The 23,330-nt window shown below is 42.9% G+C and overlaps 2 protein-coding genes across 2 annotated transcripts in view; one reads left to right on the forward strand and one right to left on the reverse strand.

Moving 5' to 3' along the window:
- On the forward strand, positions 1-17,169 carry LOC118402806 (uncharacterized). Its single transcript, XM_035801075.2, has 10 exons — positions 1-3,100; positions 3,865-4,085; positions 4,697-4,880; positions 6,678-6,863; positions 7,117-10,092; positions 10,222-10,428; positions 13,243-13,470; positions 15,116-15,288; positions 15,647-15,764; positions 15,955-17,169. Exons 1-10 carry the CDS (start codon positions 3,038-3,040, stop codon positions 16,156-16,158), a joined length of 4,560 nt encoding a protein of 1,519 aa, XP_035656968.1. The 5' UTR covers positions 1-3,037; the 3' UTR covers positions 16,159-17,169.
- Positions 16,967-23,330, reverse strand: part of LOC118402807 (zinc finger CCCH domain-containing protein 6) — a 17,378-nt gene continuing 11,014 nt past the window's right edge. Inside the window, exons 10-15 of the mRNA XM_035801078.2 lie at positions 21,503-21,765; positions 21,178-21,402; positions 20,745-20,924; positions 19,935-20,218; positions 19,646-19,808; positions 16,967-19,429 (exon numbers count right to left, since the gene is read on the reverse strand). Of these exons, the coding sequence (XP_035656971.1) occupies positions 18,162-19,429; positions 19,646-19,808; positions 19,935-20,218; positions 20,745-20,924; positions 21,178-21,402; positions 21,503-21,765 (2,383 nt within the window). The 3' untranslated portion in view covers positions 16,967-18,161. The remainder of the gene's footprint in view (positions 19,430-19,645; positions 19,809-19,934; positions 20,219-20,744; positions 20,925-21,177; positions 21,403-21,502; positions 21,766-23,330) is intronic.

Consider the following 23,330-nt stretch of genomic DNA (forward strand, 5'->3'; position numbering starts at 1 on the left):
ATGACAGACAAAATGAGAGAAAAAAATCCAGAAAATCACATTGTAGGATTTTTTATGAATTTATTTGCAAATTATGGTGGAAAATAAGTATTTGGTCAATAACAAAAGTTTATCTCAATACTTTGTTATATATCCTTTGTTGACAATGACAGAGGTCAAATGTTTTCTGTAAGTCTTCACACACTGTTGCTGGTATTTTGGCCCATTCCTCCATGCAGATCTCCTCTAGAGCAGTGATGTTTTGGGGCTGTTGCTTGGCAACACGGACTTTCAACTCCCTCCAAAGATTTTCTATGGGGTTGAGATCTGGAGACTGGCTAGGCCACTCCAGGACCTTGAAATGCTTCTTACGAAGCCATTCCTTCGTTGCCCGGGCGGTAAGTTTGGGATCATTGTCATGCTGAAAGACCCAGCCACATTTAATCTTCAATGCCCTTGCTGATGGAAGGAGGTTTTCACTCAATCTCACGCTACCCCATTCTGGCCCCATTCATTCTTTCCTTTACACAGATCAGTCGTTCTGGCCCCTTTGCAGAAAAACAGCCCCAAAGCATGATGTTTCCACCCCCATGCTTCACAGTAGGTATGGTGTTCTTTGGATGCAACTCAGCATTCCTTGTCCTCCAAACACGACGAGTTGAGTTTTTACCAAAAAGTCATATTTTGGTTTCATCTGACCATATGACATTCTCCCAATCTTCTTCTGGATCATCCAAATGCTCTCTAGCAAACTTCAGACGGGCCCGGACATGTACTGGCTTAAGCAGGGGGGCACTGCAGGATTTGAGTCCCTGGCGACATAGTGTGTTACTGATGGTAGGCTTTGCTACTTTGGTCCCAGCTCTCTGCAGGTCATTCACTAGGTCCCCCTGTGTGGTTCTGGGATTTTTGCTCACCGTTCTTGTGATCATTTTGACCCCACGGGGTGAGATCTTGCGTGGGAGCCCCAGATCGATGGAGATTATCAGTGGTCTTGTATGTCTTCCATTTCCTAATAATTGCTCCCACAGTTGATTTCTTCAAACCAAGCTGCTTACCTATTGCAGATTCAGTCTTCCCAACCTGGTGCAGGTCTACAATTTTGTTTCTGGTGTCCTTTGACAGCTCTTTGGTCTTGGCCATAGTGGATTTTGGAGTGTGACTGTTTGAGGTTGTGGACAGGTGTCTTTTATACTGATAACAAGTTCAAACAGGTGCCATTAATACAGGTAACGAGTGGAGGACAGAGGAGCCTCTTAAAGAAGAAGTTACAGGTCTGTAAGAGACAAATCTTGCTTGTTTGTAGGTGACCAAATACTTATTTTCCACCATAATTTGCAAATAAATTTACAAAAAATCCTACAATGATATTTTCTGGATTTTTTTTCTCATTTTGTCTGTCATAGTTGAAGTGTATCTATGATGACAATTACAGGCCTCTCTCATCTTTTTAAGTGGGAGAACTTGCACAATTGGTGGCTGACGAAATACTTGTTTGCCCCACTGTATAAAGAAAGCTACAATCTGGGATAAAAAAAGACAAATTACAGCAATGCCACTTGTTTTAGTGATGGTATACAGCTGAGGGGATAGGTGGTATAAGAATTTTTAATGACCATGAAACAGATTCCCAGAATGCACCTTTTAAAGCACATATCTACTTGAGAAAGGGACCATTAATCCATTGTAAGAGACCCATAACCCTGTAAACACCAGTGTCTCTTTCTCAAAGTGTGGATATGTGTTATCTGATTAGATGAGTAAACCCAATTTAATCTAAAGCTTTCCTGACATGGAATGATGTAATTGACAAACAATGAGATAGATGTGTGTGGATGTGAGATGTTTTAAAAGCGCACACCTGTCAATTTAAAAGGGTTGAAAAGTTTCTGAATGTGCAATCCCAAATGTTGCATGTGCTAGGCAGAGGCGCAACTTTGGTTTTAGATGTGGGGGGGGCCCATAATTTGTTTTATTTTATCCAGTCGGATAAACACTCCAAACAGCCTACCCGACCACTCGGATGCGTCCGCATGGTCCTAAAGCACATTGAAGTGGATTTAACAAGTGACATCAATAAGGGGTCATAGCTTTCACCTGGTCAGTCTATGTCATGGAATGAGCAGGTGTTCCTAATGTTTTGTACACTCAGTGTATATAAAAACAGCCTTTGGCGTTTCAGAAAGGCTTTTGTGTGATAATTAAATTAGGCTCTATTCAATTTGTATCGCTGAAGTGTTACAGATTGCGCACTAACATTTTTACAGTAATTTCCTATTGAGCTGACATCTGCAGTGTTTACCGTGAATACAGTCTCCACTAACGTGGGAACAATGCCTTTTAAATTTGAACTTTTGCTATACGGATTGAATAGAGCCCTAAGTTATGTAGAGCTTTTTGAAAGCTGAATTGTGTGGTGTTCCTTTACAAGGCTAAAAGGCTGAGACACTTTACTGTGCTTACTATGATGGCATTGCCTTTATCAATCATGCTGCATTGATCTCTGATTGATTGGTTAGAAATACATCCTATATTTTAATGTCACCCATTCATTTCACTGGCATGGCAAGTACTGTACACATTCACCATCTCCTCTGCACCTGATATAGTTATCTAATGGAAACTTGACATGTTTTTTTTGTATTTTAACTGTGATGGTTTCGTTCTTTACATGTATATTGTTTCACCTTTATCACACCATAGGTATTTTGAATTTTGTTTAAGATATACTACTGTCACTGAATTATCATTTGTATAAAAGTATTGATCTACATGTTTGATGTTTAAACTCATGTTCAAGCTGTATATTTATCTGTTGATACATTTTAGATTAAAACGAAGTTCTCTTCTTTTTTTAAATCAAGAAATGTTCTCCCACTTTGACGTTGTTATAGCTGTACCTGTTTGCGGTGTATGGCGCCCTCTTGTGGCAGACAGGTGGTGTTTTTTTCACAGTAAAAATTAGAAGGGGGAAACGTCATCTGATACTGGTTGCCATGAAACACTCACATTAAGCACAGCGCTTCTCACTCAGTTGCATCTAAATAATGAATGTGAGATGAAACAACTAGACTACAGCGCCATGCTGCAACAGTTGCAGACAGAGCTGTCATCCTCACAGGTAAATTCAGCATTTAATTTATTGAAAGCTTTCATCCTCACTTACGAAAATTAAAGACTTTGAAACGTCTGCTTACAAAGTATTTAGTTAAAGATAGACAGCAATATGAGGTTGAACGTGTTATGTTTGCTCCTTGTATAATGACAAACCAGGGTATAGGTTTAACTAGTTTTAATGAACATATACTTCAGCTAGAAAACTTTAGCCATGCAAGGCATTCTTCAACCTCCTTCCCCCGCATAACCTGCTGGGTAACGTAGTCTTAATGTTATTAACACATAACAACACATAAAGTAAACAGCATATTGGGTCAACTTCTCTGCTGTTTTGGTCCGGTGGCTACCACGCTATAACAGCGTGAAGTTAACCCGTACACAGATACTAGATTCTAGACTGAGAGAGCATCGAAAAGTCTTGCATCTCACTCGTCGCAATTTCTGCGGCGCTGCTCGTGGCAACGTCATTCCGCTGGGTTAAAAACATATTGTAATGAAACAGCAGGGAGCAAGTCTCAAACACTCAACCTTCTAGCGCTCTATCGACTGTGCCCCAAAAGCATGCTCGAGTGGCAGAGTCGATATCCGCGCTTTTAACCAAGTTTCGTTACAATAGGTTTAGAAGTTGTTTATAAGGAGACCTAATGTAGTTACCAATGTTAAAAACACCTGCAAATACAAAAACTAATCAACATGATTGGCTATCTGTATCATTTGTAAATTAAACTTAATATAACATTACTAACCTCCTGGCCATCACTCCTGCAGTACCAGTGTCCAGGTATGGCATCTTTCCTAGAACAGGCTAGCCTGATAAAGACAGCTGCTATAGAGAAGGTGGTGGCCCCCATCGCAGTACACCTGGTCCACCTGGTCCTGCTGTGTGAGAGGGCAGAGGGGCTGGAGGGACCAGAGCAGTTCACCCAGCTAGAGGGAGAAGCCCAGGCTGTGGCCAGAGCCACCATGAACATGGCCGCCGTTGCCTACAGGTGGTGGGACCCTGCATTCCAATTCACTCTATCCTTTCTCTTAAAGTGTGTACTGCTTCCCTTGCATATATGTATTTTAAAAAACAAAGGACAGGTAGTCTATAATAAATATGGTTGAAGCTCCGCATAAAACATAATATACAGTAATAGTATTATTTGCTAGATTTATAATTTTAGGTTTTACTGTGTTCCCCAAATTTACAAGACAGGTATATTCTCTTGCTTCTACCTGGACTGGCTTCTTCTGGTCTAGCATGACACACATTTGTTGACTCCATCTGCTATTGCAAAACAGGAAGAATGTCTTTTAGTCATCTGAGCAGGAATCGGTTAATTGAAGCCAGACTTTATTTTCTAAACTTAACAACATGCAAAGTTTGTCATGAACATCACAGGGTGAAAAATATGAATACCATACAGAACTGTGAGTGCCCTGAGTAATAACAACAAGCCTGTAATCCAAACTGATATGCTCCATTTTACCAGAGCCTTTTATTGCATATAGAAATAGATGGCTCTGCTCATGGCTCATATCCATTTGGTTTCCAGGCTAAATAACAACATCATTAAATGAAAACCAGGCTGTTTTTTCTCTCTCGCTCTTTTCCAAGACGTTCAGAAGCCTCAGATGATGAGGTAATGAGGACAAAGATGTCATCCCTAGTGGAGCCAATGACTGTGTCTGGACAGCATGTCCTCCTGGCAGCCCAGAAACTCAGTATCCAGCCCAGCCTAGCCGAGCACAGAGAGGAGCTCATCACTGCAACACAGAATGTTCTGCTAGGAGTGGTCAAAGTACAGTAACATTAGCCTATGTAGTGACACTTTTCTTAAAGTCTGCAGGTACAAACATGGACAAAAGTTTTGAGAATGACACAAATATTAATTTTCACAAAATCTGCTGCCTCAATTTGTATGATGGCAGTTTGCATATACTCCAGAATGTTATGAAGAGTGATCAGATGAATTGCAATTAATTACAAAGTCGCTCTTTGCCATGCAAATGAACTGAATCCCCCAAAAAAAATTCCACTGCTTTTCAGCCCTGCCACAAAAGGACCAGCTGACATGTCAGTGATTCTCTCGTTAACACAGGTGTGAGTGTTGACGAGGACAAGGCTGGAATCACTCTGTCATGCTGATTGAGTTGGAATAACAGACTGGAAGCTTCAAAAGGAGGGTGGTGCTTAGAATCATTGTTCTTCCTCTGTCAACCATGGTTACCTGCAAGGAAACACGTGCCGTCATCATTGCTTTGCACAAAAAGGGCTTCACAGGCAAGGATATTGCTGCCAGTAAGATTGCACCTAAATCAACCATTTATCGGATCATCGAGAACTTCAAGGAGAGCGGTTCAACTGTTGTGAAGAAGGCTTCAAGGCGCTCAAGAAAGTCCAGCAACTGCCAGGACCGTCTCCTAAAGTTGATTCAGCTGCAGGATCGGGGCACCACCAGTACAGAGCTTGCTCAGGAATGGCAGCAGGCAGGTGTGAGTGCATCTGCACACACAGTGAGGCGAAGACTTTTGGAGGATGGCCTGGTGTCAAGAAGGGTAGCAAAGAAGCCACTTCTCTCCAGGAAAAACATCAGGGAAAGACTGATATTCTGCAAAGGTACTGGGATTGGACTGCTGAGGACTGTTGTAAAGTCATTTTCTCTGATGAATCCCCTTTCCGATTGTTTGGGCCATCCAGAAAAACTTCTCCCAACCATCCAGGAGCAGTTCAGTGATGAACAATGCCTTTTCCAGCATGATGGAGCACCTTTCCATAAGGCAAAGGTGATAACTAAGTGGCTCGGGGAACAAAATATCGATATTTTGGGTCCATGGCCAGGAAACTCCCCAGACCTTAATCCCATTGAGAACTTGTGGTGAATCCTCAAGAGGCGGGTGGACAAACGAAAACCCACAAATTATGACAAACTCCAAACATTGATTATGCAAGAATGGGCTGGCGTCAGTCAGGATGTGGCCCAGAAGTTAATTGACAGCATGCCAGGGCGGATTGCAGAGGTCTTGTAAAAGAAGGGTCAACACTGCAAATATTGACTCTTTGCATCAACTTCATGTAATTGTCAATAAAAGCCTTTGACACTTATGAAATGCTTGTAATTATACTTCAGTATTCCATAGTAACATCTGACAAAAATATCTAAAGACACTGAAGCAGCAAACTTTGTGAAAATTAATATTTGTGTCATTCTCAAAACTTTTGGCTACGACTGTATACTGTGTTATGGTGAAGTTATACGAATTGTTATGACTTGTCATTGTAAGACTTGTGATGAGCATGAATGAACCCATTATAATGTGTTATAAACATGAACTGTTCTTCGTATATACAAACTTATGAATATTAAACAGCATAGAGGATCTGTTTCCAGGTTGGTTCACATAGTTGTAGAACAACATATGTAATTGGAAAAATAACAACTATCTGAAAAATATGTGGAGAGTGTTCAAGAAAACCCTTTATAACCCTATAAAGCATGTTGTATAACATTATCATATTCATTAGAAAATGTAATATTATTCAAGTAAACCCTCCAAAAATCATAATTATCGATTATTTATATTCCTATGTCATCTAGATACTTTCAGTGGAAGATGATGCAACAGTGAGAAAGACCATAGCGGCTGCAGACTGGGTGTTGGACTGCCTATCCTCTCTAGCTTCCTCCCTGGACATCCTATCTCTACTGAAGGCCTTCCATCGTTTCACTGAGGCCCTGGTTCTCCTGAACAACCTGGTAGTGGAACGGGCTGAAGCCCTGCTGGTATGGGGAGGGAACGTGCTCAACTTTTAGCCTGGTCAAGCAGACTGATCGTTTCACTTCAATTGTCAATTGAAACAGAGTGTGAGCTATCGTGAGATCAGGCTACTCAACTCCATCTTCTTGTGTAAAAATAGTGAAAGGGTGTTTGCAGTCAACAGTCTGTAACAATGAAAAAGAGAGGACCAGCTGAGCACTCACTCAATGTACCTGTAGTTACAATTGAAGTCTTTGTTTATCTTCTGTTTTCCTACAGGATCCTAGGCAGACGGAGCACTTGCACAACTCTTTGGACTCCTTGAGGAAATGCATCTCTATGCTTCACACGGCTATGGTCACCACTATCAAACACCGAACCAGTGAGCAGGCCCAGGCCGCCAAAACGTACATTCTGGACAGGGTGAAAAGCACTGTGAAAGACATTGTAACTACACTCGAGAGTTATTGCCGTAGAGGGGGTGTTGCCTTAGGTCCGTGTGGGTACTACATTGACAGGCGTGATGCTTTGATAAGGCTACTGGCCAGTTCTTCCTCCTCTTCCTCGATCAGTAACGTTGACAGCCTCTTAAGAGATCTTGTGTTCCACTGCATGGTGGTGGCCAACTCCTCACAAAGGGAGCTTCAGCACTGTGTGGTGGATCATTGCCGACATGTCCTACATCTCTGGTCAGAAATGTCCAGGCTTGTAAAGCTTCCAGCGAATCCTGATGATGATAACCTGAACCAGCATTTACAGAGTATCTGTTTTTCACTAATGCAGCAAATCCAGAATCTTGACAGTGCTATGATGACTGCAGTTCTCTATCAAGTTCTGGACATGTTTGTTACAGGGTCAAGTCCACTCGAAGATCTGGTGAATATGGTTGGACAAGTCTTGGAGAATGATTCAGTTGAAGAGTTGCTGGTAGATCCAGTTTCTATCCGTGTATTGCTCATGGATCTTCTAACACAGGCTGATAGGATGATCCAGGTTGCAAGTTTCATCTCGGCTTTCGCCACGGATTCTAAGAGTCTAGAAAATGTGGAGAACTCAAGGGCATGCCTCACGCGTCTGAAGGTTGAGATCGGACCTCTTGCACTGGAGTTGGATAAAGACGGTTCAGACTTAGAGAACTGCTTTGAGGCCGTGCAGAAACTCCACGATGTGTGTGAGAGATGGGAAGAGGAGACCGGTCAGCTGCAGGATGCTCTTTGTGACATCATCGATGTTAGAGAATTCACTAGCTTGGCTGTTCACGAGATGGCTAACGACCAGTGTGGATGCGACGCGGCGTACAAAGCCCAGAACCACAAACTGTTCAGAAAGCATGCTGATGACCTTATCTCCCACACGAAACAGGTGGTTCACTCTGTTAGAAGACACGTAGACAAGAGTGACAACCCCATCTACCGCAATGGACTCCTAGTTCTGTTGAAACAGGTTGAAGCGTCACAGGCCAAAGTGGTCGGATCTGTCAGAGACATGTGCTCTGGTTCCAGTCTTGATGTGAATGTATACTCTGTCTTTTCAGATCACACATTTGTGGTGATCCAGCACTTTAGAGTGTTAAGAGAAGGGCTGGATGGACAGCAACATCCACATCTCCTCAGTCCACTGCGAGAGTCTGCACGCCAGAGCATAGTCTCATCCTCAGTCCAAGCAAACAATCAGGTTCAAGGATCAGCTATGGATCAGGAAATAGGAGACCTTGGCCTTCAGTTTCCTGTTCTAGATGTTTCAGAAAGGGATTCACCAGTTGAATATAAAGTTGAGTTATCAGAAAAAGAAATTAGAGAGCCTATGATGGCAGACAAAGACTTCAATGATGATTTAAAGGGGCCAGCTGTTTCAGGTGAAGCGAATCCAATCCCAAAGCCTCTTGATTTCGACCTTTTGCCCCTCTTGTATAAGGTTGTGACTGTGACTAAAGAAAAAGATATAACGGTCCTCAACAAAGCCTGTACAGGAGTTCTCAAGCTTTCAAATTGTTACGCTCAGGCTGCGAAAGAAGCTTCAACTATTGTTGATGCTGTCGATAGTCAGACATTGGATATCTTCAGATCAGAGTTAGTGGCCCTGACGCCTCAGTTAGTCCAGACAGCTCAGGAGACTGCGATAAGCTTAGCTATGAGCACGGACAGTCTCTACAAACACAGTACACTGTTCTCTGACCTGATCAACAACATCAGGAAAGTGCTCTTACCAGCTGCTGGAACCTGGTACCATGCCGTTTATTCAATGTTTCAAGGTCGTCCACGAAACATGGCCGCCACTGCCATTTCTCAGGAACTCAGCAAAGTCATGAGTTTGTGTGCCGATGTGGTGCAGCTGTTGACGTCGTCTGATATAACGCCACCAAGTGACTGTCAGGAGAGCTTTACAGTTTTGCACAGCAAGCTGAACAAAGCCCATAACAACACAAGAGAGCTGACAGAACTTGCTAGCTCATCAACATCAGGTCAGGCAGATCAACTTGAGGGGCCTTGTATTCTGTGGGCACTGTCAGTCCAAGTTTTACTGAATTCTTTGGATAAGATTTTAGGAACAAGGGAAACATTGATGAGACAGTTGACCCCTCAGAAAAGGTTGGCGGCCATGTCCGAGAACTCACTGCGAATCCAAGAGGCAGCGAGACTGACTAGCGTGAATTGTAAAAGCGCCTACAAAGTGAAAACGTTGACACAACTTCAGGAGGAATTAAAGACTCTCACTGAGGCATACTTACAGGTAGCTGAGGACCTCTGCATTGTATCTCTCTCAGGCATCCTCCAGTTTGCCAGGTCAGAAGTTCTACAAAGACAGCTTCTGATTAAAATGAGGGTGCTATCCGGCCACTTGAACAAAGCAAATAAGGACTATGTCACCGCAATTCAAAATATCGTAAACATTGCTTATAAGGCTTCCAAGCACCACAAAGATAACAAGACATCCAAGGAGGCCCAAGAAACATTTGAGACTGCTGCAGAGTTGCTTTTCGAGAACGCCAAAGCTGCTACCAAGAGGGTTGAAGACTGTTTCAACTACATTCGCAACCCTCGTGCTCGGATTAACCTGAGGTCCATCAACGATCATCTGTCCTTCCAGATCTCGGATATAGTGAGCCGAGCCAGACTGGTAGTGGAGACCCACTGTATCTACGACACTCTCAGTCTGGAGATCCAGATACAGTGCTGGTCGGCCAAGGCTCACTTTTTAGCCGAGGAAATCTATAAGGTGGATGGGCTAAGCCAGGAGGCTAAGGAACACGTCAAGGTAGAGTTAACTTAGCTCTTTGTTGTTTATATTCCCCTTGTTTTCATTATTTTAAAGAACACACTGTAACACTTTGAGATTGTTCTAAAAATAAAATAATGTTATAAAAGTATTGTTATTCTTATGAAGGTTGGTCTGCAGGGTGGAACACCAGGAGATTCCAAAGAAGGGATGACTGAGAGCAATCTTTCTCCTACTCTGAAGAAGCTTGATTACCAACCAGACATTGCACCCTGGCAGACAACCAATCCAGAGAATATAAATACCACAGAACAGAATTCCAGTATCTGTGGTGCAATGCTCAAATATGAACCTGCGATGGCAACAAAACAGTATGTGAGTATTGAATAGCTGATACTTTAAATATTTTAACTACATAGATACAAGATCATCTACTTTTGTATTGTACGGTATTTACATTATATAGAGTATATATAGTTGAAGTTGGAAGTTTACATACACTTAGGTTGGAGTCATTAAAACTCGTTTTTCAACCACTCCACAAATTTCTTGTTAACAAACTATAGTTTTGGCAAGTCGGTTAGGACATCTACTTTGTGCATGACACAAGTCATTTTTCCAGCAATTGTTTACAGACAGATTATTTCACTTATAATACACTGTATCACAATTTCAGTGGGTGAGAGGTTTACAAACACTAAGTTTACTGTGCCTTTAAACAGCTTGGAAAATTCCAGAAAAGGTTGTCATGGCTTTAGAAGCTTCTGATAGGCTAATTGACATAATTTGAGTCAATTTTAGGTGTACTTGTGGATGTATTTCAAGGCCTACCTTCACACTCAGTGCCTCTTTGCTTGACATCATGGTAAAATCAAAAGAAATCAGCCAAGACCTCTGAAAAAAAATTGGAGACCTCCACAACTCTTGTTCATTCTTGGGAGAAATTTCCAAACACCTGAAGGTACCACGTTCATCTGTACAAACAATAGTACGCAAGTATAAACACCATAGGACCACACAGCCGTCATAACGCTCAGGAAGGAGAAGCGTTCTGTCTCCTAGAGATGAACGTACTTTGATGCGAAAAGTGCAAATCAATCCCAGATCAACAGCAAAGGACCTTGTGAAGATGCTGGAGGAAACGGGTACAAAAGTATCTATATCCACAGTGAAACGAATCCTATATTGACATAACCTGAAAGGCACCTCAGCAAAGAAGAAGTCACTGCTCCAAAACCGCCATAAAAAAGCCAGGCTACGGTTTGCAACTGCACATGGGGACATAGATCGTACTTTTTGGAGAAATGTCCTCTGGTCTGATGAAACAAAAATAGAACTGTTTGGCCATAATGATCATCGTTATGTTTGGAGGGAAAAGGGGGAGGCTTGCAAGCTGAACACCATCCCAAACGTGAAGCATGAGGGTGGCAGCATCATGTTGTGGGGGTACTTTGCTGCAGGATGGACTGATGCGCTTCACAAAATGGATGGCATCATGAGGATGGAAAGTTATGTTGATATATTGAGGCAACATCTCAAGACATCAGTCAGGAAGTTCAAGCTTGGTCACAAATGGGTCTTCCAAAAGGACATTGACCCCAAGCATACTTCCAAAGTTGTGGCAAAATGGCTTAAGGACAACAAAGTCAAGGTATTGGAGTGGCCATCACAAAGCCCTGATCTCAATCCTATAGAAAATTTGTGGGCAGAACTGAAAAAGCATGTGCGAGCAAGGAGGCCTACAAACCTGACTCAGTTACACCAGCTCTGTCAGGAGGAATGGGCCTAAATTCACAAATTATTGTGGGATGCTTGTGGAAGGCTACCCAAAATGTTTGACCCAAGTTAAACTATTTAACTTCTGACCCACTGGGAATGTGATGAAAGAAAGAAAAGCTGAAATAAATCATTCTCTCTACTATTATTGTAACATTTCACATTCTTAAAATAAAGTGGTGATCCTAACTGACCTAAGACTGGGCATATTTACAAGGATTAAATGTCAGGAATTGTGAAAAACTGAGTTTGGCTAAGGTTTATGTAAACTTCTGACTTCAACTGTACATTATTATTATTATTATTGAAAATAAAAAACAGATACCTTATTTTCATAAGTATTCAGACCCTTTGCTATGAGACTCAAAATTGTGCTCAGGTGCATCCTGTTTCCATCATTGAGGTGACCCATGAACCCAATAGTCTCTCTGACAGAGCTGCATAGTTCCTCTGTGGAGTTGGGAGAATCTTCCAGAAGGACAACCATCTTTGCAGCACTCCACCAATCATGCCTTTATGGTAGAGTAGCCAACCGGAAGCCACTCCTCAGTAAACAGAACATGACAGCCTGCTTGGAATTTGCCAAAAGACACCTCAAGGACTCTCCGACCATGAGAAACAAGATTCTCTGGTCTGATGAAACCAAGATTGAACTCTTTGGCCTGAATGCCAAGCGTCACGTCTGGAGGAAACCTGGCACCATCCCTACGGTGAAGCATGGTGGTGGCAACATCATGCTGTGGGGGTGTTTGTCAGCAGCAGGGACTGGGAGACTAGTCAGGATCGAGGGAAAGATGAACGGAGCAAAGTACAAAGAGATCCTTGATGAAAACCTGCTCCAGAGCACTCAGGAACTCCGACTGGGGCGAAGGTTCACCTTCCAACAGGACAACAACCCTAAGCACACAGCCAAGACAAAGCAGGAATGGCTTCGGGAAAGTCTCTGAATGTCCTTGAGTGACCCAGCCAGAGCCCGGACTTGAGCCTGATTGAACATCTCTGGAGAGACCTGAAAATAGCTGTACAGCGACGCTCCCCATCCAACCTGACAGAGCTTGAGAAGATCTGCAGAGAAGAATGGGAGAAACTCCCCAAATAAAGGTGTGCCAAGCTTATCGTGTCATACACAAGACTCAAGGCTGTAATCGCTGCCAAAGGTTATTCAACAAAGTACTGAGTAAATGGTTTGAGTACTTCAGTTATATTTCAGTTTTCTATTTTTTTTATACATTTGCAAAAAATGCAAAAACTTTTTTTGCTATGTTATTATGGGGTATTTTGTGTAGATTGATGAGGGGAAAAAACTATTTAATGAATTTTAGAATAAGGATGTAAGGTAACAAAATGTGGAAAAAATAAAGGGTTCTGAATACTTTCCAAATGCACTGTATACATTCCCATCTTTCTTTGCAGGATGCCCCAAGGTCTGCATTCTTCAGAGACACCCTATCCCCGACTTACCTCACCCCTTCCCTCACCTACACCACAATCACCCCATCTCTTACCTACACCGCCTTGTTCCTCAAACAAGAGACAGACAGGTGGGACGCTCGGGGCAACCGTATCGTTCAGGTAACCAGGGAGATTGCAGACCAGATCTACCACATGGCCCAGTACCTGAGGAGGAAAGGGCCCATACTGGTAATGGCAATCAATCAATATTTGTATTTATTTTCACACACTCGGTAGGTGCAGTGAAATGTGTGGTTTTACAGGGTCAGCCATAGTAGTAAGGCGCCCCTGGAGCAAATTAGGGTTAAGTGCCTTGCTCAATGGCACATCGGACGATTTATCACCTTGTCGGCTCAGATATTTCATCTTTCGGTTACTGGCCCACAGGCAAGGTGGTTTAATGGATTTATTTTCATGGTTGGACATAAAAGACTGTAAAAACACCAGGAAATCAGCTCCAAGTGATTTTAATTTAACAAATCCGTTCCCAAGTATTCCCAAACATAATAGAGAGACACGTGATCGTATATAAATGTAATCAAGGTTTGAAATTATTATGTTATAGTGAAATATTATATCTGTTTGGGCTTCTTGTAGTCAATTTGCAGTCTACAAATGATTTGTAACTATGCTCTAGCCGCTAGGCTACCTGACACCAATAATCAATCTGTTTATTGTATTTAGTGCAGTCAGGACGAATTCTGAATGCCTGAATATTTGCTATTTATTTGTCCGTATTAAGCTTTTTCTTATAAGTATATGGACACTCCTTCAAATGAATGGATTCAACTATTTCAGCCGCACCGTCATAGAGTGCCACCTTTCCAACAAGTCAGTTTTCACATTTCTGCCCTGCTAGAGCTGCCCCGGTAAATTGTAAGTGATGTTATTCTGAAATGTAAACGTCTAGGAGCAACAACGGCTCAGCTGCGAAGTGGTAGGCCACATAAGCTCACATAACGGGACTGCCGAGTGCTGAAGCGCGTAGCGTGCAAAAATTGTCTGTCCTTGGTTGCAACACTCACTATCGAGTTCCAAACTGCCTCTGGAAGCAACGTCAGCACAAGAACTGTTCGTCAGCAGCTTCATGAAATGGGTTTCCATGTCAGAGCAGCCGCACACAGGACTAAGATCACCATGCGCAAAGCCAAGAATTGGCTGGAGTGGTGTAAAGCTTGTCGCCATTGGACTCTGGAGCAGTGGAAACGCGTTCTCTGGAGTGATGAATCATGCTTCACCATCAGTCAGACGAATCTGGGTTTGGCGGATACCAGGAGAACGCTACCTGGCCAAATGCATAGTGCCAACTGTGGAGGAGGAATAATGATCTGGGGCTGTTTATCATGGTTTGCGCTAGGCCCCTTAGTTCCAGTGAAGGGAAATCTTAACGCTGCAGCATACAATGCCATTCTAGATTATTATGGCTTCCAGCTTTGTGGCAACAGTTTGGGGAAGGTCCTTTCCTGTTTCATCATGACAGTGCCCCCGTGCACAAAGAGGTCCATACAGAAATGGTTTGTCGAGATCGGTGTGGAAGAACTTGACTGACCTCAACCCCATCGAACACCTTTGGGATTAATTGGAACGTTGACTGTGAGCCCAGGCCTAATCGCCCAACATCAGTGCCCAACCTCACTAATGCTCTTGTAGCTGAATGGAAGCAAGTCCCCGCAGCAATGTTCCAACATCTAGTGGAAAGCCTTCACTGAAGAGTGGAGGCTGTTATAGCAGCAAAGGGGGGACCAACTCCATATTAATGCCCATGACTTTAGAATGTGTTTGACGAGCAAGTGTCAACATACTTTTGGACATGTAGTGTTGATCTATATTACAGAGCAAAGAGATGTTTGTCAACACAGCAAAAGGCGTGGTCTCAAATTGCCAATACATCACCCACTTTGTGAGGGTCATATCAAACCACTGTCTGGACAAACAGTGTACTGCTGAACTGTCTCTCAGAGTGGAACAGATTCTCACCATCACCAACCAACTCACTATCATCTCCAGGTGAGCGATCAATCATTCAAACCAATCAATTCAATGTATTTATAAAACACCTTTTACACCAACAGATGTATTGCACTGTAGACAACTTATGTAGACGTTACCTTCCCAACAAGAAACATTTTGCCTTATAGAATAGCAGTCAAAATACCTGAATATAATTTGTGGGAGTCCTTCAAGGGTCCATACTTGGTCCCTTCCTATTCTAATTTACATCAATGATCTTCACCTCGTTTCCAGTTGTATTTTTCATACTGTTCACTTATAAAAATAATGTATTTATATTATACAAACATCCACAGAATCCAATATCCTAAAGTAGATCAGAACTAATACAAGTTACATACATCTATTTCTACAGTGTTAATGCATTGACCCCTGGAAGCAAGTCTTCAGATGAGATCCTTGTGAAGAATGCCCAGAACCTGCTTCAGATAGTTCTGCATGGGGTCAGAGCAGCAGAGACAGCCTGCATCAAGGTAATAACCACTACCGGGAGATGTACAGATTCACAGTGGGAGATGTATACATTCCCTGCCCCATAAATGTATGGATTCCCTGGTAAACCTGTACATTTACAATTGATAGGGAATGTATATATTTCCTGGTAAATGTATAGATTTCCCGATTTTACACATCAACCATAACAGATAGCAATCTGCCAAACAGGGTTTGAAACAGCCGGAGCCCAACTCAGATGGGGTTGAGGCAGCAGCGCTCTGTTTCCAGTGGAAGAGGAACCTACAAATGCACCGAGCCCAGCAGAACTGTAATTCAGACACGGATGATCTTGGCCTGAGGAGAACCTCCCAGCACAGAGAATCCCCCAGCCTGGCCCCTCCTATTCACATACAGAAACAGGGATTCAAGTGAACGTGTCAAACCCCATGGACTGGACACCAGGAACTACTTGTTGCTACCATGTAAACATATGGATCATGTCCACAGGACACAAAACTTTGGGGAAATGTAATGAAATAACTTCCAGTGTCCAGCACTTTGTTCCTATGACAAAAGTTTTGTGACCACATTTCTTAAATACTAGATATGTTAGCAAGCACATGATGTGCAATGCATTATACTTCATAGAAATTTTTGGCTGTAAAGGCTATTTTGAAAATAGCAAAAAGTTTAATATCAATGTGTATTTGAAATATTTTGGGCATCAGAGCAATCTTGAGGGTAAGATATACAAAACTTGCAGAGATCCTATCCAACTGACAATCTCTGACAAAAAAAGATAAACTATTGGAACCAAGACTTAAAAATAACTGATATTGGTACAAGATTGAGGGAATGTTGGAACATAACTAACGAAATTACAGTTAACAAAAATGTACGCTTAATCCAGTATAAACTAATGTTTTTAATTTATTACACGAGACAAAATTCACAAATTCTACAGCACAATGGCAGAGTCATGTCTGAAGTGTAAAACGAACAATGATTCAATAATCCAGGCCTTCTGGGAATGCTATGAAGTCCAAAAGTTATTGGCAGAGTTAGAAAGTTGTCTGTCAGAAGTATTACAATGTAAATGTACTTTTAATCTGTCTGCATATTTCAAGACATGGCATATGAGGGTGCAGTGGGTTGGACCATATTTTTCTCGTCAATTATCTTGAAAAGATGTATAGTTACAAACTGGAAATCAACCAATCCTCCATCGTTAACACAGTGGAAAAGTCAAATCCTTTATTATCTAAATGTTGAAAGTGCGTGTGGCCTGGCGGAGAGTATTGCTGGAGATGGGGGTGTGAGAGGGTCTAGGCAGGGGTGATGTTTGTGACTGTATATTGTTGTTATGTATTGGGGGGAATAAAAGAGGAATATAAGTAATGTACATGTCCTTTGGCTATACATAAATACATCTCACAACATAAAGGAGGATGTCATGTATGGATTTTCTTTTTGAAAGACACTGCTTAAAAAGGCATTTCAACATGATGAGCATCTTTGAGTTTGACCATTTAGACTATCTGATCAACCATATTGACATTATAAAACAAACATGACATAACCCAGATTACACCATTCATAAAAAAACACTGCGTTTATGATACGAAACAAGCCATTTAAAATGTGACCTAATAGCATATAATAAAAATAAATTCAATTCAGTCAATTTCAAATGTAGCACCATACATAATCACACAAAATGGACCAAATGAAACCCATGTTACACCCACTTTCAATATTCTCATTTCTTAACCACCATAGTGAGCATGGAACACAAATGTAAAAGAGTCTGTAAATAATATTAAAATATAAGATCAAAAGGAAAAATAGCTGAGATTCTAGGTTTACTTAGTGTTCTGGTATATAGGACTGTATTGTTTGTTTTTTAAATGTTTTTTTTTCAAAAGGTGTAGACCTGGCCGAAAATACTGTACTGTTTCATAAAACAACCATTAATACAGTTCCTTAATATTACATATTTTGATATGAAAGTTAAACCCTTAATACTGTCCATATCTTAACTCCCTTTCAAAGACCAATAACATCCCTATAGACTTAAGATAGTTATACTGTACATGAACCAAGTCTTTGCACAGCCAGCATCTACCCTACTGTCTATGCTGCCATGACTGGTAGCCATATACTGTATAATAACATGATCAAATATCTGTCTTGAAGCGACAGACAGGGACTATCTATCAATGTACAATACATTTAGTGACACGTGAGTCTATTCTCAACAGATCCTGAAGAACAGACAGTTTTATATACAGGTGAAATAAATATGTAAAGCTCAATAATAATGATACAAGTTTCTAATAAATGTACAGAACATACAGTATATTTTACTAGGTTGTCAATATATTTAGAAACATTGCAACACAGGAGTGTTTTTATATATTTCAAAATAAGAGTATTTACTGACTGAAAGGGGAGGCAGTGGGGTCGAAGGTCTTGAATACGTCTTTCAGCGGCCTATCGTCTTCTGTCTCCTCCTTCTCCTTTGCTTCCTCCACCTTCTCTTCTCCCTTCTCCTCCTCCAGCTCCTTCTCCTCCTGCTGCTTGGCCTCCTTCTCTACCTGTTTGACCTGTCTGGGGTCTGTGTAGGGGGGCCTGATCAGGCCTGCGAGGGCCTGGATGGGTAGGTGGTGGACCGCGGGGGCAGAGGATTTGACTGGGGAGCTGGGAGGCTCCGACCCTGACATTGTCACTGTAGGAGCAGAGGAGAGGGTAGGAGGTGGACGACTTTTGGACCCAGACCCATCCATGGCGCTCTCGGTACCGCCCTTGACATCCTGTGTGGATACAGACCCTCCAGATCGCTGCGTTGGCGAGAGCGAGGATGATGGTGGAGTTTTAGTGTTAGTGTTGTTTTCTCTCTTGGCTGGTAGTTTGAGGATCCCAGTCTTCCTCGGGGGCTCTGTCTCGTCCCGCTGGCCCTGCTGTGGTGCCTGGTTTCTGGGGTCATAAAGGCTGATGCCCCCTAGCAGGGTGGAGGTGGTGGGGCTCTCTAACCCACCACCGGAGGAGGACAGGCGCCCTGGGGCGTACGGACACAGCTTCTCTGGCTTCTCAGCCTCAGATTTAGATGGAGCTGGCGCCGGGGCTGAAAATGTTAACGTAGTGGTTTTGGAGGAAGAGGTTCCACTAGCACTGCTCCTCTGCAACCTGGGGTCTCCTCCAGCACCCCCACCTCCCCCACCACCTCTCTCCGTCTCCCTCAGGATAGGGAGCTTAGTGTCCACACTACCTGACCGACCTATCCGGGGGTCCACACCCAGGGCCTTGTGTTGCCTGGGATCCAACAACCTCTCTGTTGACCCCCTGGGCTCCAGTGTCCTGGAGGGGAGCCTGCCTAGTCCAACCCCCACACCCAGCACACCCTCCTTCAGACGGGCAGCGACCAGGCGAGGGTCCATGTGTGGAGGGGTGGTGGAGGTGGTTATGGTGGAGTGGTCAGGGGATAAAGTCCTGGTCCTATTGTTGGTTCGGTTCATCTGTGCGTCAGCGATGAGGGGCGGTAGAGGTAGATTGATGGAGTGCTCCTGTTTGGGCACCAGTGAGGGGATGAGATCCTCAGCCGACCAGACCACGGTTGAGGCATAGGCTGGGCGCTGTAACACAACGTCTACACGGATGTGGCTGAACTGCTGCAGCTGGCAGCGTGGGTCGCGGAGCATCACCCCTAAAAGTTAATTTCATCAACATTTTACGAAATATTGTTATGGACAACAAAGTTTTATATTCTATTCTATTTCATTTAATTCAAATGGCAGATGTCAGTAAGACTCTGATATGTATGATGAATACAAATATAAAAAAAGATTAAATACTAGGCTAGAAAACAACAACAGCAGCAGCATTCAAAAGAAAAATAGGCTTTAAAATATTAGGGTTATACCTGGGCAGGAATCCAAAGGGATGAGAGCAACCCGCTCTCTTAGCTCCCTCTCCCCATCCTCATCCTCCTCTCTGGCTGGAGCCTTATTGTGGTGGTGGTGCTGCTGCTGGCGATGGTGGTGGAGCTCTGGTTTGAAGGAGTTGGGTGGCTCCAGGGGCCTCACCTTATTAGATTAGATTCAAACACTAATGTCATCAAAGAGGAGATTGGTTTTTCAGCATAAAAGCTCAATACAAAGTAACAACAACAGACATGCACCAGCATTAAACAGTAGGCTAGATATCTATACCTTCCTGGGGTCCCTGGCCTGTCTGGGGCCCCCGCTGGAGTCGGGCTCTTTCCTCATGTCTGGTGGTCTCTGGCGGGGGTCTGCTGCCTTCATACGGGGGTCGCTGGGTGGGGCCCGCTCCTTCTGGAGCCTGGGGTCTCCAGGGGCCAACTGGGGAACAGAGGGGTGTTTGATGGACTGTGGCCCCTGCTGGAGCTTCTCATTCTGTTTCTTCAGAGACTTAAGAATGGCCGTGACACAGTTCCCATCCTCGTCATCACTGGAATACCAGTTAGTAGAGTCATCTGAAAGGTGTAGAGTGGGGATCATCAACAAGATTCAGCCAGGGGCCAATTTTTTCTTGAGTGGATGGTTGGGAGGCCGGAACATAATTACTAATAATTTGTAGACTGCAAATTAACCGCAAGAAGCCCAAACAGATATGTTTGACTAAAACATAACAATTTTAAACCTTGATTACATTTATATACGATCTTGTATCTCTCTATTATGTGTGGGAATACTTGGGAACAGATTTCTTAAATTAAAATAACTTGTTTATTGTCTTATGTCCATTTATGAAAAAATAAAACAAATAGTGGGGAGCCAAATAAAACCACCCGCCAGTTGGGGAACCCTGGTGTAGAGCATGTAAGTTATGTTCATGACGATTATACAGTATAAGCATGATTTAAGTATTGCCAAGCAAGTGCAACCAAGCATACTGTGCAATATCTGTGAAATGTGTACCCTAGTTATTAAATGGTAATGTTTGGTGATGAGTACAAGACTGTTTCACTTTGCTGTAAATAAATAATCCTTCACACTCACCTTTGGGGGTTTTGCCACCTTGTTCCTCAAAACCTTGTGGCTCACTGCCTTGCTGCTGCTGTAGGTGTAGGAGCAGGGCCTTCTGTACTGCAGGGGGTAGACCCTGCATCTGGGACAGCATTTGGGAGTCAGCGCTCCCCTGCTGTTGGGAGGTGTTCTGACTGAAAGGCATACCCATGTCTAATGGAGAGGTGGGGAGATATGAGGAGGAATATGCAGAGAGTGAGGTTTTAATGAATCAACATCTGTTAACACATCAAAAGAACTGGATATAAAAAAGGAAAGCTATAACAACAGAATAGAATATGGTCATTGCTTGGAGCATTTAGACTGAAAAACCCACATACTGTAAATAATTAAATCCTTGACATAACAAATTGATGGCTATTATCTGCATTATCTGCTTATTCATTCACATCATTGTAAGACCAACCTCCTTGGCCCATGGCCTGGGCCTGGTTCCTGAAGAAGTTGTTAAAGAACTCTGCAGGGTTTTGGCCCACGGCTCCCATGGTTTGGAACGGCACGTTCATGTTCTGAAGCATCTGCATGGGGTCTGGGAATGGAGGGAACGGTGGAGGGGGCCTCTGGAGGTTCATGTTCATATTGGGGTTCAAGTTCATATTTGGTCGGTGACCCAGGAAGGGTGGTGGCGGACCTGGAGACAGGAAAAAACAGCAAATGAGAGGTTTTAATTAATCAAACTCTACAGATGCATTGAAAAAACCCAAAGTAAAGAGAAGAAAGCTAGTAAATACCTGGAGGTGGTGGCATGGGGAACCCATGGGGTGGTTGGTGTTGGGGGTGCTGTCCAGGGGGGTTCTGCTGTTGCTGCATTGGTGGCCCAGTGTGGGATGGATAGGGAGGAGAGGGACCCCCCATGGAGCCAGGGGGAGACCCCGGAGGGAGGACAGGGGGTGGGCCATTGGGTCCACTCTGCTGTATGTTGTCATCGGGCCCCCCTACACCAAACTCATCACCCTGAAACTGGCCTCCAGACTGACAGTTGAAGTTGGATCCACTGCAACCCCCCAAAATATGCATGAATTAATTCAGTTTTTTTTTTATAACAAATTTAATGGGATAATAAACACAGTGTAAAAAACATTAAGAACACCTTCCTGATATTGAGTTGCATCCCCCTAGAACAGCCTCAATACGTTGTGCAACAACTCTACAAGGTGTCGAAAGTATCCCAAAGGGATGCTGACCCATGTTGATTCCAATGCTTCCCACAGTTGTGTGAAGTTGGCTGGATGTCCTTTGGGTGGTGGACCACTTGATACACATGGAAAACTGTTGAGCGTTAAAAACCCAGCAGTGTTGCAGTTCTTGACACAAACCGGTGCACCTGGCACCTACTACCATAGTAGTAGCATAGTAGTAGGTGCCAACTACCCCGTTCAAAGGCACTTACATTTTTGTCTTGCCCATTCACCCTCTGAATGGCACACATACACAACCCATGTCTCAATTGTGTCAAGGCTTAAAAATCCTTCTTTAATACTGATTGAAGTGGATTTAACAAGACATCAATAAGGGATCATAGCTTTCACCAGGATTCTCCTGGTCCGTCTGGTACTGTATTTATCACAGAACAGCACAAACTGGTTCTAAACATAATAGAAAGAGGAGTGGGAGGCCCCGGTGCACAACTGAGTAAGAGCATGGACTTTTGAACGGTAGTGTACGTACACTACCGTTCAAAAGTTTGGGGGTCACTTAGAAATGTCCTTTTTTAAAGAAAAGCACATTTTTTGTCCATTAAATTAACAAAATTGATCAGAAATACCATGCAGGCATTGTTAATGTTGTAAATGAAGAGGCGACTCCAGGATGCTGACCTTCTAGGCAGAGTTGGAAAAAAATAACCATATCTCAAGACTGGCCAATAAAAAGAAAAGATTAAGATGGGCAAAAGAACAGACACTGGACAGAGGAACTCTGCCTAGAAGGCCAGCATCCCGGAGTCTTCTCTTCACTGTTGACGTTGAGACTGGTGTTTTGCGGGTGCTATTTAATGAAGCTGCCAGTTGAGGACTTGTGAGGCGTCTGTTTCTCAAACTAGACACTCTAATCTACTTGTCGTCTTGCTCAGTTGTGCACCGGGGCCTCCCACTCCTCTTTCTATTCTGGTTAGAGACAGTTTGCACTGTTCTGTGAAGGGAGTTGTACACCGCATTGTACGAGATCTTCAGTTTCTTGGCAATTTCTCGCATGGAATAGCCTTCATTTCTTAGATCAAGAATAGACTGTCACGTTTCAGAAGAAAGTTCTTTGTTTCTGGCTATTTTGAGCATGTAATCGAACCCACAAATGCTGATGCTCTAGATACTCAACTAGTCTAAAGAAGGACAGTTTTATTTCTTCTTTAATTAGAACAGTTTTTAGCTGTGCTAACATAATTGCAAAAGGGTTTTCTAATGATCAATTAGCCTTTTAAAATTATAAACTTGGATTAGCTAACAAAACGTGCCATTGGAACACAGGAGTGATGGTTGCTGATGATGGGCCTCTGTACGCCTATGTAGATAATCCATTAAAAATCAGCCGTTTCCAGCTACAATAGTAATTTACAAGATTAAC

The sequence above is a fragment of the Oncorhynchus keta genome, chromosome 24 (assembly GCF_023373465.1).
Source record: "Oncorhynchus keta strain PuntledgeMale-10-30-2019 chromosome 24, Oket_V2, whole genome shotgun sequence".
Taxonomy (NCBI): Eukaryota; Metazoa; Chordata; class Actinopteri; order Salmoniformes; family Salmonidae; genus Oncorhynchus; species Oncorhynchus keta.

What these genes read in the sequence shown, in the direction of transcription:
- LOC118402806 (XM_035801075.2), top strand. Translation starts at nt 3,038, where the DNA reads ATGAAACAACTAGACTACAGCGCCATGCTGCAACAGTTGCAGACAGAG. An exon ending in AACGGGCTGAAGCCCTGCTG is followed by an intron (nt 6,864 to 7,116) that starts GTATGGGGAGGG and finishes GTTTTCCTACAG; the next exon opens with GATCCTAGGCAGACGGAGCA. An exon ending in GGAGGAAAGGGCCCATACTG is followed by an intron (nt 13,471 to 15,115) that starts GTAATGGCAATC and finishes TCTATATTACAG; the next exon opens with AGCAAAGAGATGTTTGTCAA.